Raw genomic sequence first — 15261 nt, forward strand, 5'->3', positions numbered from 1 at the left:
AAAATCCGAAGTTGCGTCTAGGGTGCCGAACTCTGGCGAAGTTGCCCTAGCGTTACTGCGCCAGGCGATGCAAAGTTGCACTAGCGTATGCTAATTTGCATACAATGGGAAGTTAAAGTTCAATGGACGTATATGTTGCAGAAAATACATTACATTACACAAGCCCATGGAACCTTAATAAAAGAAAATAGAGTTGTTATATTGCCCTACACATGTGCCCACTGTATAGTTTATGTGCCATATGGTAGGAAATGTATAGGGGAGCCCGGGTACCCAAAAAAAATTTTACGGACCTTTGCAGCCTATCACCCTGAAAAAACTAAAAGACACCAGCGTTTTTTGGGACATAGAAAATTTTTCAACTAAAAATTGAAGAAGCCCTATACATTCCATTGTACTTTGCCTGGTCTGAGCTGGTGAAGACAAGTCTGGCGGAACAGGTAACGTTCAGTAAAATGCGCATCTTAGTGAATTTGCGAAGTAACGCTCTTTCGCCACAGCGAAACTTCGCCTGGCGTAAGAGTGCGAAGGAGCGCTAGAGTCTATCTCCTTCACTAGTGAAGTTACGCCAGCGCCCGTAAATTGCCGACGTACCAAAATGATGTCACTTCACCCTTTAGTAAATTTGCCCCCTAGCCTGCATAAAAAACAGTTGATGGTTAGAGAAAGATATTATCTTTAGAGAGAAAATGTCAGTAACTAATTGTGGCTGGGATGAATCTTGTAAAGTAATAGTGGCTGCTGAATGGCATATTATCATCAAGATAAAGCATCTTTATTGGCATTTAAAACCCCTGGTGAATAGCTGTGCTCTGCACCTCATGCTGTATTAAAAATCTAGATCAGAGTGCAATACTGGCAGGCACAAAGCAGCATTGTCTTTGAACAGGTGCAAGTTTTTGTACTCCAGAATAAAGTGCAGGGCTACTATATGTCTAGCTTGTAGCAGCAAAGTGTGGCTTTAGGATAGGCTCAACTAGGGTGAAAGGAGCCATTTGGGAATGGAAGGATGCATTGTGGCACTTTGCCGAAATGTGGTGCAGAAATTATTTCTCAAGACCCAGGGCTGTGTTTAATTTCTCAGGACCCTTGCCTTCATTCGACCTGAAATTGTGCGTTGCATAATCATTTACCTAAAAACTTCCTTACCCAGACATGACACACACCAGCCAAATATGGCCATAGCATCCAATTCTAACGGCATCAAGGACTGTTTACTAACTTGCAGAAGGCCATCTGTACATCAAAATGCAAAATCTTCACTGACCATGAAACTACTTGTCACTCACATTTGAAGAATCCCTTCCACTCTCTTAAGATTTCTGTTAAATGCTCATGCAGGGCTGCTAAAACCCTGAACACCTAGGGCCTTCCAAGCCACTGTTTTCTAAGTTTCATTACTACAACCTTAAACATTAATATCTCACTCATCTGTAAGCAAGACTTTCTTACAGTCTTTGCTTTGTTTGGCCCTTGTTAATGTTTACACCTGTCCTGTGTTGGAGACAGGCTTTAAAACTGCTACTCATCAGCGGAGCCGCATTTTTTCAGTGGTCGTATATACTAACTGGGATAGGGCAGTCTTTGTTGGAGCTGGCTTTGAATCTTGAATGTTGGAGAGGTATGCTGGCATTCAGGAGAACAATTTGTCCTTGAACTGATTCATTCAGCTTGCTTGACATTGTTACAAACAGCTGGAAAATCATGTTTAAATATTTAATGTAAAATGTAAAACACTGTACTGAACAGTCTATTTTTTTCCAAATGATAAAAGGAGGACTTTTGGAAGCTACTCTGCAAAGTGTGTTAATCCATTTAAAAAGTTCAGACATGAACCCATACCAGCAAGAGTACTTTATGCAAACTACCCCACCACCATCATCTTCAGTACTACCTGGCGCCCCAGGGCAGAGCAGAGGATATGGGAGCACAAAAGAGCATGGCTGTGTGCCTGTGTTGGTGCAATTTGCATGAAAGTACCCAGAACCATCTTAGGGTAGGAGGTTATAGTCAGTGATTTAAACTTTTGCTCTCCTTGAATGTTCCAGTATGCTCTCTCACAATACAATTTGTGATGTGAGTTTTCTTCATACTCAGCTCAGACAGATGAATAAAAATGTATGTGTGGTGTGTTTAGCAGGCGCACTCCACAAAACAAACAATGCCCTGGTGGTATTAAAGGTAACATAATATCCATAAACTAATGCCCTTTAATAAAGAAAAGCAAAAAAGATGGTCCCTCTGAGTACTGAAAAGATGAATAAATCATCATACTATATATGTACCTATGACCTACCTACTTAAAGTTTCTACAAAAGGAAAGCATGGGAATCTAAACCATATTTATGAGTATTATTTACCTTTTAATTCTTATTTTAGTATATAGGAAAAAAATTCTATGTGCATGTTAAAAACAGTTTTTTGATGCAGGCACATGTTTCAGTGCAATGACATAATTTCATATCCCTTGTCTCTCCTGCCACAAACACCCATGGGTCCCATGCCTCTCCCCCCTACACATGCACCGGTGATCTACTCTATGTAAATGTAGAGGCCAGAAACAGGGAATTGCACAAGCAGAAGTGGGGCGAGAAAAGGGTCAAGTTCTTAACAGACACCCCTATCTTTGCAGTGTCCTGTAGCTGCAGGGTTGCTTCCCCTATAATTATGCCACTGTTTCAGCGGGAAGTTAGAATAGTTATAATGACATCATTCCTTAATGCACTCATTTCTCATCTATAGTTTCATATTTACATGTATCTTTTTGTATTACTTCAGATTATCTGCAACCACACTCCTTGGCGACCATGTTAGGGTAACTCTGAATCTTGATACCATTTTCATCGACCACCATAAGCCATTGCTCGTCATATCTCACAGGTACACAGCATGGTGGGCGAGCGAGACCTGACTCACTCCTTTCCTGAAGCTGGATCAGAAGAACCACATGTGTCTGGTAGTCATTTTGTGTGGTCTGTGGAAACCGGCAAGGCCCAACACAGTTATTGATATTGATTTCCTCAGGCAATAGTACATCTTTGTACTCCGCAAATGGCTTCAGACTAATAGTCAGTTCTTGCAGGCGGCAATATGGTTTGATGCCAGTTCCCCGGTTTCGTCTAGAAAGCTTCTTTTGGTCTTGCCAATAAGAACGAATTGTTTGAAGGACCTTAAGAAGCATCAAGGAATGAAGCTTCCTGTTCTGGCTCTCCCCCAACTGTGATATGTTCTCTGCTTCTGTGGGTAAATAGCTAACATTGTAAGTGCCATGACAAGAATGTAAAAGGTGGTGAAGGATTTTAACATAATCTTTATTAGACAAAAGCTCTTCCATATCATCCAACACCTCCTGAAGCTTATCTGTCATCTTCTCCAGCAACTTTCCAGCAAGCTTCTCTTGAAGAACTTTTGTCCCTTGCAAAAACTTGCTTCCTGATAGAAAAAGGAACACCAAAGGGTCATTGGAGTCCACCAACCATTCCAATGCTTCTACATCCGTAACATTAAAAAGTTGAGGACGCAGATCGCCAACACTGTGATCATTAGGGTCAAGGGGAAGTTTAATAGTAGATGTTGCTTTACTATTAGAGTTGAGCAGAAGCATTGAGAACTGTGATATCATCTCAAGGAATTCATCCTTCTTTTCAGCAGCAGAAGTAGCTGGGTTTATGTGGGTACTGTAAATAAACATATTCATCTGGGATAAAGCATTGGTGAATATAGTACACTCTACTCTAAGTACTTTTGCAATTTACATTCATTTTCTATTCAAGGTGGTTTCTGAAATGTAAGCAGCTATCACTTGCTAATACCAGATTTGGATCCTCATTTAATGATGCACATTGAGCATTTTGATGGTTGGCATTGGTGGAAGATTGCCTGAGGACTACACATAGGCAGCATTTACTTTTCCCATATTTACTATGGGAAAGCAGGAGCAGTTGTGGAAGTGCTTGCCTGTGTGTCATTGCTTTAAATCCTGCCATAGTGACAGACAAATCTGTGGGTTCGGACAAATGCCAGGGGGACTGCTGTAAGATGCCATAGACAGTCAAAATTTATTGGGACTATTTTGAATATAAGTCCTTTTGTAATTTTGTTAATTCTGACTTTCCCGAGAGTATTCACTTTCTGATAGTCCAGGTTTTTCTAATTGCTGGGTGGTATGAATTGTACTCATTGTTATATTTGTATATAAAACTTTGCATATTGCTGAACATGTTAGTATTGTTATTATCTTTAAGTAAATTGAGTACCTCATACCACCTTTGTGTAAACTATTAAGACATTTATTTTAGCCCAGGAACAATAGGAAAAAAAATTTCTACAGAAATTGGTGCCTAACTACCTTTTGTGGAGTCATTTAAAAATGGGGATCAAAAAATATGTTTTGTAACCAAAATGTAGTTTTTACGCTTGATATATATATATACACAGTACAAATGGAGCGCACACCTTATGTCAAAAGAGTAACCTGGGTGCTAGTCAGGACAGGATAAAATACGAAATGCAGCAGCAACAGCACTCGCAGCAACAGCACTCCAAGGATTTAAACAAGATGAAAGTTCCTGATGAAAGTTCAAACTAGGAACTGAAACGTTGGATGTTAATAAACTTTTTTGCTTCATCTTCATCATCTTGTTTAAATCCTTGGAGTGCTGTCACACTATATATGTATGTATATATATATATATCTATCTCTATATATATATATATATATATATATATATATATATATATATATATATATATATATATATATATATATGTATATATATATATATATATGTATATATATATATATATATGTGTATATATATATATATATATATATATATATATATATATATATATATATATATATATATATATATAAAACTGTCCCAAATAAGGCATACACTCACAGGTCTTATCCAAGGTGAAAAAATTTTGTTTATTCAGCAAAAAAACTGCTAACGTTTCGGCTAGCCCTCTAGCCTTTCTCAAGGCTTATTGTATGTTTAATAAATTAGAGTAGGTTCCAGTACCACTATATGGATGAATAGCATAATTCAGAATTCTTAGAATGTGGGGTAGGCAGAAGATGCACATGCCTAGGGCACAACAACAGGGGTGATTTATCTCCTCTGTCGACTACCCCTAGTCCAGGCCCTCGAGTTCACACCGCCCGCTAAGTTTCAGTGAGTCATGTGACAAATTACATCTCTAAGCACTGCTAATAACTCATCACCCAACACTGTTTATAAGGATATAATTTACAAGATATTCATGGCTCTTGTGAATTATACATAATATATAAGCTTGAACGATTTCCAAGAGAAATATGTCAACACAAACCTAAAGCTGGGAATGACATTCTCAGCCTGCGACAAGAAGGGAACAGGTGCATCTTGGCTGGTACCACCAATAACCATGAACAGTGCTGGTGTCATCTTGGTTAAACACTTTCTTTCTGTGCCAAAAAGGAGCTTCTGAACTTCAACATCAGTTAGAAAAACACCTGGTCGTAAGAGAGAGAGAGAGAGAAATTAGGTTTTTGTTCTTAACAAATGAAAGATGATTGAGAGATATAAGAGAAATTAATATATTGGACTAAATAATGGTTATTATCTGCACTAAGCTGATCATATTTTTTTTAACCTAGAATTCGTCAAAGTAAAAGGAGGCTGAGAATGAAATATACCCACTGTCCCATGTTGTATGTTGAATTCAATTGCATATTAATATAATTCCTTTTTTCCCCCTTTAGTTTTAATAAATGTGTTACTAACTCACTCAGCAAAGCTTGGAGAACTTGCTATGCATTCTCATTATGTTTACTGAGATGCTGTAATTCTCTGACAGTATAATTATTCCCCTCATAATAAGATAGTCCAGGATCCCCAGATGTACTTACCATTTGAAAGGCCTTTCATATGAACAGACAGATGGAGCATTAGGTCTCCCGAAGGTTGGTTTTTCACAGTTCCTCCTACTCTCATAACAAGATAGCGGGTATTTAATGATACACAAGCAACCTGCATAAAGGAAATCTTACTGTATCAGAAGCTCAGACAAGTATTGTGTCATGAAAGGTTAAATTCATTTTTTATTACACATTTCTTTTATATGAGTTGTTGTTGGCCCTGGTACAAAAGAATGTGTATAATTTACCTATTGGCCAGTCATCCCCAACCAGTGGCTTGTGATTTGGAGGCAAGGTTGGTTGCATAACCAAAACAGAACCTCCTGTAGGCTACCAGATCACATAGGGGATACCAAATAGCCAAAAAAAACATTATTTGCCACCCCTAGGAACCAATTTTCATGCTAGTGTTCTCCCCACTCTTTTTAAGTGTGGCTCATTGGTGAAAACTAGATTTTCTAATTGGTAGACAAATAAAACTGTTCTTGCTATGAACTTATTTCCTTTCATTAATCAGAGAGACAAAGGACTTCTTTCCTGGGCTCATCCCCTTAAATCAGAGGTTCCCCAACTGATAATCTATATAGGTTAATATATATGAGAGTGGCTATAAAACCCATCTGCTTGCCTGCTCTGGTTGGATTCCTCCTCCTGACACTAGAATTTTAGATCCACGGTGATCCCTGTTGGATTTATGTGTGTCAAGGTGAAAGACAAGCAACAGTAAGTGACGATGTTGCAGATGAGCAGTAACGTGTTCCTTCACAGTCCCTTTAAAATGCAGGCTGGTTCCAGCTTCCCAGTCAACTGATGGGAAGAAAAGCAAAACAAAGTATTAATTATAAGCCACCCTAAGGTCTGAATAATGTTTAGAAAACATAATACTTATTTGGGATGCAAAATGTGCAGCAAACCATGCTGGCTCACTGTATCAGCAAACAAACGTAGACAGAACCTACTGAGCAATAAGATTGACATTGGGTCTCAAAATATGCAACTTTATGAAAGCATTATTGACAAAAAAACGGTAACCGAGACAGGAAGGCCCATATTTTTCCTTAAAAACATGGTAACCATACTGAGCAGTGTCCGGTCAAAATGCCTAGCTTGAATTAGGTTTTAATTTAAAGGGGCAGAACACCACTTGTTAAACATATGCACAATGAATAAGGCACATTATGAACATACTTCTTGCCTTTTGCTTTAATTGCTAACTATTTATGGCCTTTGTTATTTCTTGAGCTAAACAGGGCACCTGAAGCTCCTCCATGTTTGGTTTTTGTGAGATCCTTGCTAGGTATGACTCTTACCTTCATATGTAATAAAAAGGCACACAGTTTGGCCAGGATGAATAACCAATAGCAGCCATAAGATGTTTGCTTTTAAACATGTGACCAGTAAATGCTACCTGCTGATTGGTTGCTATATTTGAGTGTAAGAATTGTAGCAAACTTTGCTCCTGATATTACATGATCCTATTAGTCATCTCTTAGCTCTGAGAAGGGGATATTAGTATCAATATCATTGCACTTAACCATTTTGAAAATGTTTTGCTCACTCCACCATAGCATTCAACTGCTGATTCCTTTTTCAGGCCTTGCTATGTATTTACTATCTTTTTATAAAATGTCCATCATTAGCAGTAAATACCATTTTTAAAGGGGTCATTCACCTTTAAGTTAAATTTTAGAATGTTTTAGAATGCCCAATTCTTCCTCTTAAGACTCTTTCCAGCTTTCAAATGGGGGTCACTGACTCCATCTAAAAACAAATGATCCTTAAAACTATAGATGTATTGTTATTGCTACTTTGTATTATTACTTTGACCCTCACCTATCCTTATTCCAGTCTCTTATTCAAATACATATGTATGGTTATCATGGTAATTTGGCACCTAGCAACCAGATTGCTGAAATTGCAAACTGGAGAGCTGCTGAATAAAAAGCAAAATACCTAAAAACTAGAAATAATAATAAATTAAAACAAATTGCAAATTGTTTTAAACTATCACTCTCTACATCATACTAAAAGTTAATTTAAATGAGAACTAACCCATTGAATGGCTATTATCAGTAAAATCAGGCCACTTTGCAAGCCTAACACAGGGTGATATGGGCTAGCCACAAAGGACAGTATAGTTTAAATTCTGTAAAATACACAGGGGCAGATTTACATAGTGGGCGCCCCTAGGCCTGTCGTCATTTGTCCCTCCCCTCTATTCTTCTATATTTTTGGAGAAATAGGGATTTGCACATGGAAAGTTAAAAAACTATTGTATCTTCTGCGCATCCCCAGTGTTTCTGAACCAATGTGGGTGTGGTTGGGCAGCATGCCTTGGTGGCCTTTCCACAAATCCGGGCATGAAAATTCACCTGCAGAGTCGGATGGTCAACACGTAATTGGCCTGACTAATCAGCCCCATCCTGTGTGACTGATGACTACATACGTGTGGCAGCCATGTAGATACTAACCCATGTAGCTCTAGAACTATGTGTGAAAAACAATTATTAAAAATTGACCACAATTTGGTAGAGGTAGAGTTTAATAAATAAATTAAGTTGGTTAAAATGAAAGGTACATTGTTGTGGGCAAGATAATGGCACATAAATAGGTAAAAAAAACATAAAACAAGAATGGGATATGATAAGAATGAGCAGAATGAGCAGTATGAGCAAAAGAGAAAGTGAAAAAAAAAGAGAATTATAATCTCAGACCTTTACATTTTAAACATTTTAAACTGTAGCTGCTGCCAAATTGCATTGCTTCTTATATCTAAGCAGCTAATTTATTAAGGTTTTAACCAAGAAATAAAAGTGGCAATGGTAGGTGGTGGTACCCTGTAACTAGCTTGTGGTGTTGGAGAAATGCTCCTAGCAGCATTAACGTTTTTAGCTGATGCTTTTTCAGATCTGTTTGATCAAGTCACCCATTATTGCAGCAGTAGCTGGAGAGCCACAAGTTTCCATGATTTAATGTGTAGACATGTAATACAGGTATGGGACCTGTCATCCAGAATGCTTGTGACATGGGGTTTTCCAGATAAGGGATCTTCCTGTAATTTGGATCTCCATACTTTGTCTACTAAGAAAATAATTTAAACATTAAAGGAGAAGGAAAGGCTAAATTTAAGTAAGCTTTATCAGAAAGGTCTATGTAAATACACCAGTAAACACTCAAAGTAATGCTGTTCTGAGTCCTCTGTCAAAAGAAACACTGCATTTCTTTCCTTTTATTGTGTACACATGGGCTTCTGTATCAGACTTTCTGTTTTCAGCATAAACCTCCAGGGCAGGGCTTGAGCATGCTCAGTTTGCTCCTCTCCCCCTCCCTCCTCCCATCCCTGCTGTAATCTGAGCTCAGAGCTGTAAGTGAGCAGGGAGAGACTCAGGCAGGAAGTTATATCACACCAAGCTTATATGGCAGCTTCTATCCTAAAAAAACAGAGACAGTGTCTAGAGCTGTTTAATGAGGTACGGTTAAGCATTCTGCAGAATAAATATAGCGTTCTAGCTTGCACTATTGAGGCTAATCTGTTGACAATAAACCGTCTTGGAGCTTTCCTTCTCCTTTAAATAAACCCAATAGGCTGATTTTGCATCCAATAGGGAATAATTTGATCTTAGCTGGGATCAAGTAGAAGGTACTGTTTTATTATTACAGAGAAAAAGAAAACATTTTTTAAAAATGTGAATTATTTGATTAAAACTCAGTCTATGGTTCACCCCCGAGCTCGGTCATTTTTGCTGTTTTTATGATGTTCCTTTATTTTCCTTCTCTTTTTCTTCCCTTACTCTTTCTTTCCTCCTACCTGCTGTTTCTGTTCTCCTTTTCCTCTCTGTATACATGTACGGAATGCTGACACTGTTTGCAATTATCCCGAAGAACTTTCCCTTTACTGGGAACAGGTACACCTAGGATGCATATGATTTCTTTCCATATTATGGATGCCATGCCTTTTTATTCTATTTTATATTACTTTTTCTGTATATTGTGAAATAATGTGCTGATCTGGGGTCTACAAATGTCATTGCATAGATGTTGTACAGATGAAAATGAAAACTCTATGTTTAATAAATAAAGAGTTATAAAAAAAAAAAAAAACTCAGTCTATGGGAGATTCCCTTTCCATTATTCAGGATAATGGGTTTCTTGATTTTTTGGTCCCAGTCTGACACTCTATGTTTATGTTGGGCTGTTGTGGAGCTCATAACAACTGACTTAGAATCAAAACAGCAGCCCTGATGTTATAGATGTTACTTCAGCAGATGTTAAATTGCTATCTCTCCCAATCATCACACACATAAACACGTATTGGATCCATTTTCCAGAAACTCATTATCAAGAAAGCTCCAAATATGGGAAGGCCATCTCATAAAGGCTCCATTTTAATCAAATAATTATAAAAATGATCTCAGTTTTATCAGTAATAATAAAACAGTAGCTTGTACTTGATCCCAACTAAGATATCATTAATCCTTATTGGAGGCAAAACAATCCTAGTGGGTTTATTTTGGGGCACATTTACTTAGCTCGAGTGAAGGATAAGAATAAAAAATACTTCGAATTTCGAAGTATTTTTTTGGCTACTATTTCGAATCGAACGATTCGAACTAAAAATCGTTCGACTGTTCGATAGTCGAAGTACTGTATCTTTAAAAAAAGCTTCGACCACCTACTTCGCCACCTAAAACCTACCGAGCACCAATGTTAGCCTATGGGGAAGGATTTGGGAATTTGGGATCGAAGGAAAATCGTTCGATTCGAAGGATTTAATTGTTCGATCGAACGATTTTTTCTTCTAACTTCTTCTAACTAACGAATTGCGCCAAATCCTTCGACTTCGATATTCGAAGTCGAAGGATTTAACTTTGAGGGTCAAATATCGAGGGTTAATTAACCCTCGATATTAGACCAATAGTATATGTGCCCCTTAGTGTTTCAGTGATTTTTTTAGTAGCCTCAGGGCAGAGACACACGGTAAGATTCGTGGAGATTTAGTCGTCTGCCTCTTCTTCTTCCCCGAATCGAAATCGATGGCGGGATGGCACTCAGTTTCCGAAGTCAACAAAGTTTCCTTGTAAGGCAACTTTTGGCGACTTCGGAAAACAAAGTGCTCCGAGTTCCATCCCACTGGCGATTTAGAATCTAGCCGGTGGGAAGGCTTTTCGGGGAGATTAGTCGCCCAAAGAAGAGGCGATAAGTCGCCGGGAGACTAAATCTCCCAGAATCTCCACGTCTATCTCTGCTCTTAAGGTATGAAAAGATCCCTTATCTGGAAAAAAAAAACAGGTCCCGAGCATTCTGAAAACAGGACTCATAAACACATACACACACATATATATTTATTTACATATTATCAATCATTTAGCAAGACATCTAAGGACTCTTGCATTTGTCCAGATGATGAAGCCATGAAGTAACAATAAAGGCTTTTTTTTAAAATAATATCTAAGATTGGTGCTGTCTACTACAATTCTTGGACTTCTGAAGTTGGAGGTAGAGGTGGACACCATTTCAGGTGCACCTGGTTGCTCTACATAAGAGTGAGTGCTGGCTGACTGTTTCTCCATCATCTAAGGGCTCTTGCACATGGGTGTTTTTTTAAATGCATGCTGAGCATGGAAACACATATATTGCATGTATATTTGTTCTTTTGACAAAATGATGTTTTTTTTTCCGTTCTAAATACAAATGTTCTGTTGATAGCTGAACACGTGTGAAGCGCAAGAAAATGCAACATGCTGCGTCTAAACAAATGCAATAAACCACAAATGGAGTAAAATGGCACTCAACGCTCATGAGTAACCAGGCAGAATCTAATGGAATCAATAAGCGAATGCATTTATTTGTACGCAAACCTGTGTTTAAAAAAAAAACTGCCCATGTGTAAGAGCCATAAAACTAAAGCTCCATTGTCTGGACACCTGTTTGCTTTGCTAAGTCGTCCTTAATTAAACAGAGAAGGAATGCAACAAATACCATGGCATCCTTCCAAAGTGTGAGACTTGATGTGTGTGTGTGGGGGGGGGGGGGGGTCCTACATGAATACATTGTATTCATTAAAAAAAAAAAACTGATATTTTCAGGGATAAATGTTTTCTAGGTCTGACTCCCTGAAAGCAAAGTTGTTGGCTACAAGCTTTGTGCCAATTTGCAACCCAAATTCCAATTCCATTATGCGTCCCTCTTTCCACCTGACCAGTAAGTGATGCTTGATGTTAAGGTTATTAATAGAAAATTAAGGAAAGGAAGTGCAGTATTTTATTTCTAGGAAAAGTTGTGACCCTACTAGCCTCAGACAGCAATGTCTGGTTTGGCTGTTCTAGGCAGGGGTGCTTCGCCAATGAGGCTAGATTGTTGTTCTTTCATTCTAATCTGTGGACTCCTGCCTGGAAAGCTAACTAAGTACCTAATAATCTAATAGGCACGTCCATTTCAAACAGGAAAACTGCAGAACAAAAATCTTAGCATCCACCCCATTTCTCTAAAACGTCAATAGTGTGCATTCCTGCAGGCCATCATAGAAAACTCATATGAAATAAAGAAAATAGGAACTTGCCAGGACCATAATATACAATAATGAGATAGGATGATAGATGTGATGCTTAGTGACACTATGGGGCACATTTACTATGGGTCGAATATTGAGGGTTTATTAACCCTCGATATTCGACCGTCGAAGTAAAATCCTTCGACTTCAAATATCTAAGTTGAAGGCTTTACCGCATTTCCATCGATCAAACGATTAAATCCTTTGAATCGAACGATTCGAAGGATTTTAATCCATCGATCGAACGATTTTCCTTCGATCAACAAAAAGCTAGGAAACCCTATGGGGACCTTCCCCATAGGCTAACATTGGAGATCGGTAGGTTTTAGGTGGCGAAGTAGGTGGTCGAAGTTTTTTTTTAAAGAGACAGTACTTCGACTATCGAATAGTCGAACGATTTTTAGTTCAAACCGTTCATTAGAAGTCGTAGTTGAAGGTCGAAGTAGCCAAAAAAATACTTTGAAATTCAAAGTATTTTTTATTCTAATCCTTCACTCGAGCTACGTAAATGTGCCCCTATAAGTAGTTTGCAAGTACTGTGAATACATTAATGTATTTTTAGCTATACCTTATAGTTATAATCTGATTTTCATGTGATATAGTAAATATAATACATGTATGGAACCTGTTATCCAGAATGCTTGGGACCTGGGGTTTTCCTGATAATGGATCTTTCTGTAATTTGGATATCCATGACTTAAGTCTACTAGAAAATCATGTAAACATTAAATAGGCTGGTTTTGCCTCAAATAAGGATTAATTATATCTTAGTTGGGATCAAGTACATGGAACTGTTTTATTATTATAGATACAAGGGAATCATTTTGACACATTTGGATTTATTTGGATAAAATGGAATCTATAGGAGATGGCCTTCTATAATTCAGAGCTTTCTGAATAACGTGTTTCCACGTAATGGATCTCATACCTGTACATATAATTTCTTATAATTGTGACTTCACTTCTGCATGATAAATAAGCCCAGCCAAAGGTAAAACAGAAAGCACAGGTCATGTCCACCCTCTTGCTAGACTAGAACTACAATCATCTTTTGTCAGCTAAAGTCACAGCTGTGAAACTGCACTGCAATTTTGTTGTCTGAATAAGTTCAAAAATGTGTGTTTTTACAGAAAAATTCTTCTTATAATATTGATCAGAAGGTGCACAATTACACTGGGAAAAAAAGCCACAGAGACAAAATGCCAGTTAACAATAGAAGCAATGGCTGAGACATACTGGTGTGTGTATTGTGTTTATTAGAGAATATCACAACAGTTTCATACCTACCATTGCTATAATACACCTGAGAAAGGAATGTTGAAATTGTGTAAGTCCAACCACTAACTTGCATGTAGAAAATGAAAATAAATGTTTAAACACAAGCTTGCTGTTAACCTAAATGCTTAAGGCAAACTAAGCTAAACATCTGTACATTACAGCAGGCTGGGGTACGAACATTTATCTGCATTTTCCATAGGAAAGTCGGCGTATGGCAGTGTTGGCATAGATCTCAGTATGAAAGATCCACCTAACGATCAGGAATGCAGCAATGGTTGACATAAAGCAGACCCTTTAAGTGAAACACCTGCTGCAGAATAAAATGCACATGAATCTTTGCTGCTCTCTATATATATATATATATATATATTATATATATATATATATATATATAAAATCAGCAAAGTTTCATATACATATATATATATTTTTACATGACTTAATGGGAACATTTAGTAAAAAGACACTTTTAGTTATAAAGTTTGTACAAAATGAAAGTTATATTTTTAAATGAAAGTTATATTCTTCTAAATATATATATATATATATATATATATATATATATATATATATATATATATATATATATATATATATTTTTTTTTTTTTTTTTTAATTCAATTTTGGGGGTTGGGCAGCAGTATGTATAAAAATGTTAAAGTAAAGTAAATGCACAGCCTGCAGCAAATAATGAAATTCTGACATGGATAAAATCATTTATACAGCTATATGCCAGACAAAATAGATATTAACCCATTGCATTTATTTATTAAAAAGGGACACACTTTAAGCCAAAATATATATAATCATGTAACATAGAGAAGTGAGGAGTTTGAGTTGAAGAAAACTGAATGTAATTTTTCCCTGTGATTGGCCACATACCTTTTTCCATGTGAAGCACCACCAGATGTTTCCCTTGAGGCTCTACAAGTAAATTTGCAAAGCTCTTAAGAACCTCCACAGCAGTCTGATGCTTTTCTTCAGGACACAACCCAAAGACTTTTAGGTCCTCTGCTTCCCATGACTGCCTTTGTACCGCATCCAAGAAAGCACGGTCATAATCCCTTACAACACCCTGAGTTTCCCATTTGCCCCAGCTTGGAGCAGATACCCCACAAATTGGTTTGTCCAGTTCTTCAGTACCCACCTCACGCCTCACAAGCGGACTAGATCGAGATAAGGGTTTTGGAAGAACCATTGTTTTAAAACCTGGTTGTGCCTCCCTTGGATCCGATTTGCTTAATAGAGTTTGACACATCATTGGCAGCAATAGCCACCATCTTAAACTCACAATTCCCATGCCAGTGTAGCTGAAGAACAATATTTGTAGTATCTCTGTTACGGAAGTCAATGCTGCATCAATCCTCTTGCTTCACACACACATATTTGAGTGGAAAGGCATGTTACAAATACCTCCTTGCATTCAGGAACATCAGTGATGCCTTTTCTGCCAAGCTTTGTGCAAGATGCTGGGAGGTTCCCGCATTATGGCCAAGCCAAGACCTTGAGTTCCCTGTGGGATGCGTAT

General features: G+C 37.7%; 1 protein-coding gene across 1 annotated transcript; it reads right to left on the reverse strand.

Annotated features, from left to right (window-relative positions):
• Positions 1-510: 510 nt before the first annotated feature.
• On the reverse strand, positions 511-15219 carry amh.L (anti-Mullerian hormone L homeolog). The gene is made up of 6 exons (XM_018269302.2): positions 15176-15219; positions 14616-15103; positions 6534-6712; positions 5897-6017; positions 5338-5500; positions 511-3677 (listed from the first exon to the last, which is right to left on the reverse strand). The coding sequence occupies exons 1-6, from the start codon at positions 15217-15219 to the stop codon at positions 2780-2782; spliced, it is 1893 nt and encodes a 630-aa protein (XP_018124791.2). The 3' UTR covers positions 511-2779.
• Positions 15220-15261: the final 42 nt, after the last annotated feature.

This window comes from Xenopus laevis, chromosome 1L (assembly GCF_017654675.1).
Source record: "Xenopus laevis strain J_2021 chromosome 1L, Xenopus_laevis_v10.1, whole genome shotgun sequence".
Lineage (NCBI taxonomy): Eukaryota > Metazoa > Chordata > Amphibia > Anura > Pipidae > Xenopus > Xenopus laevis.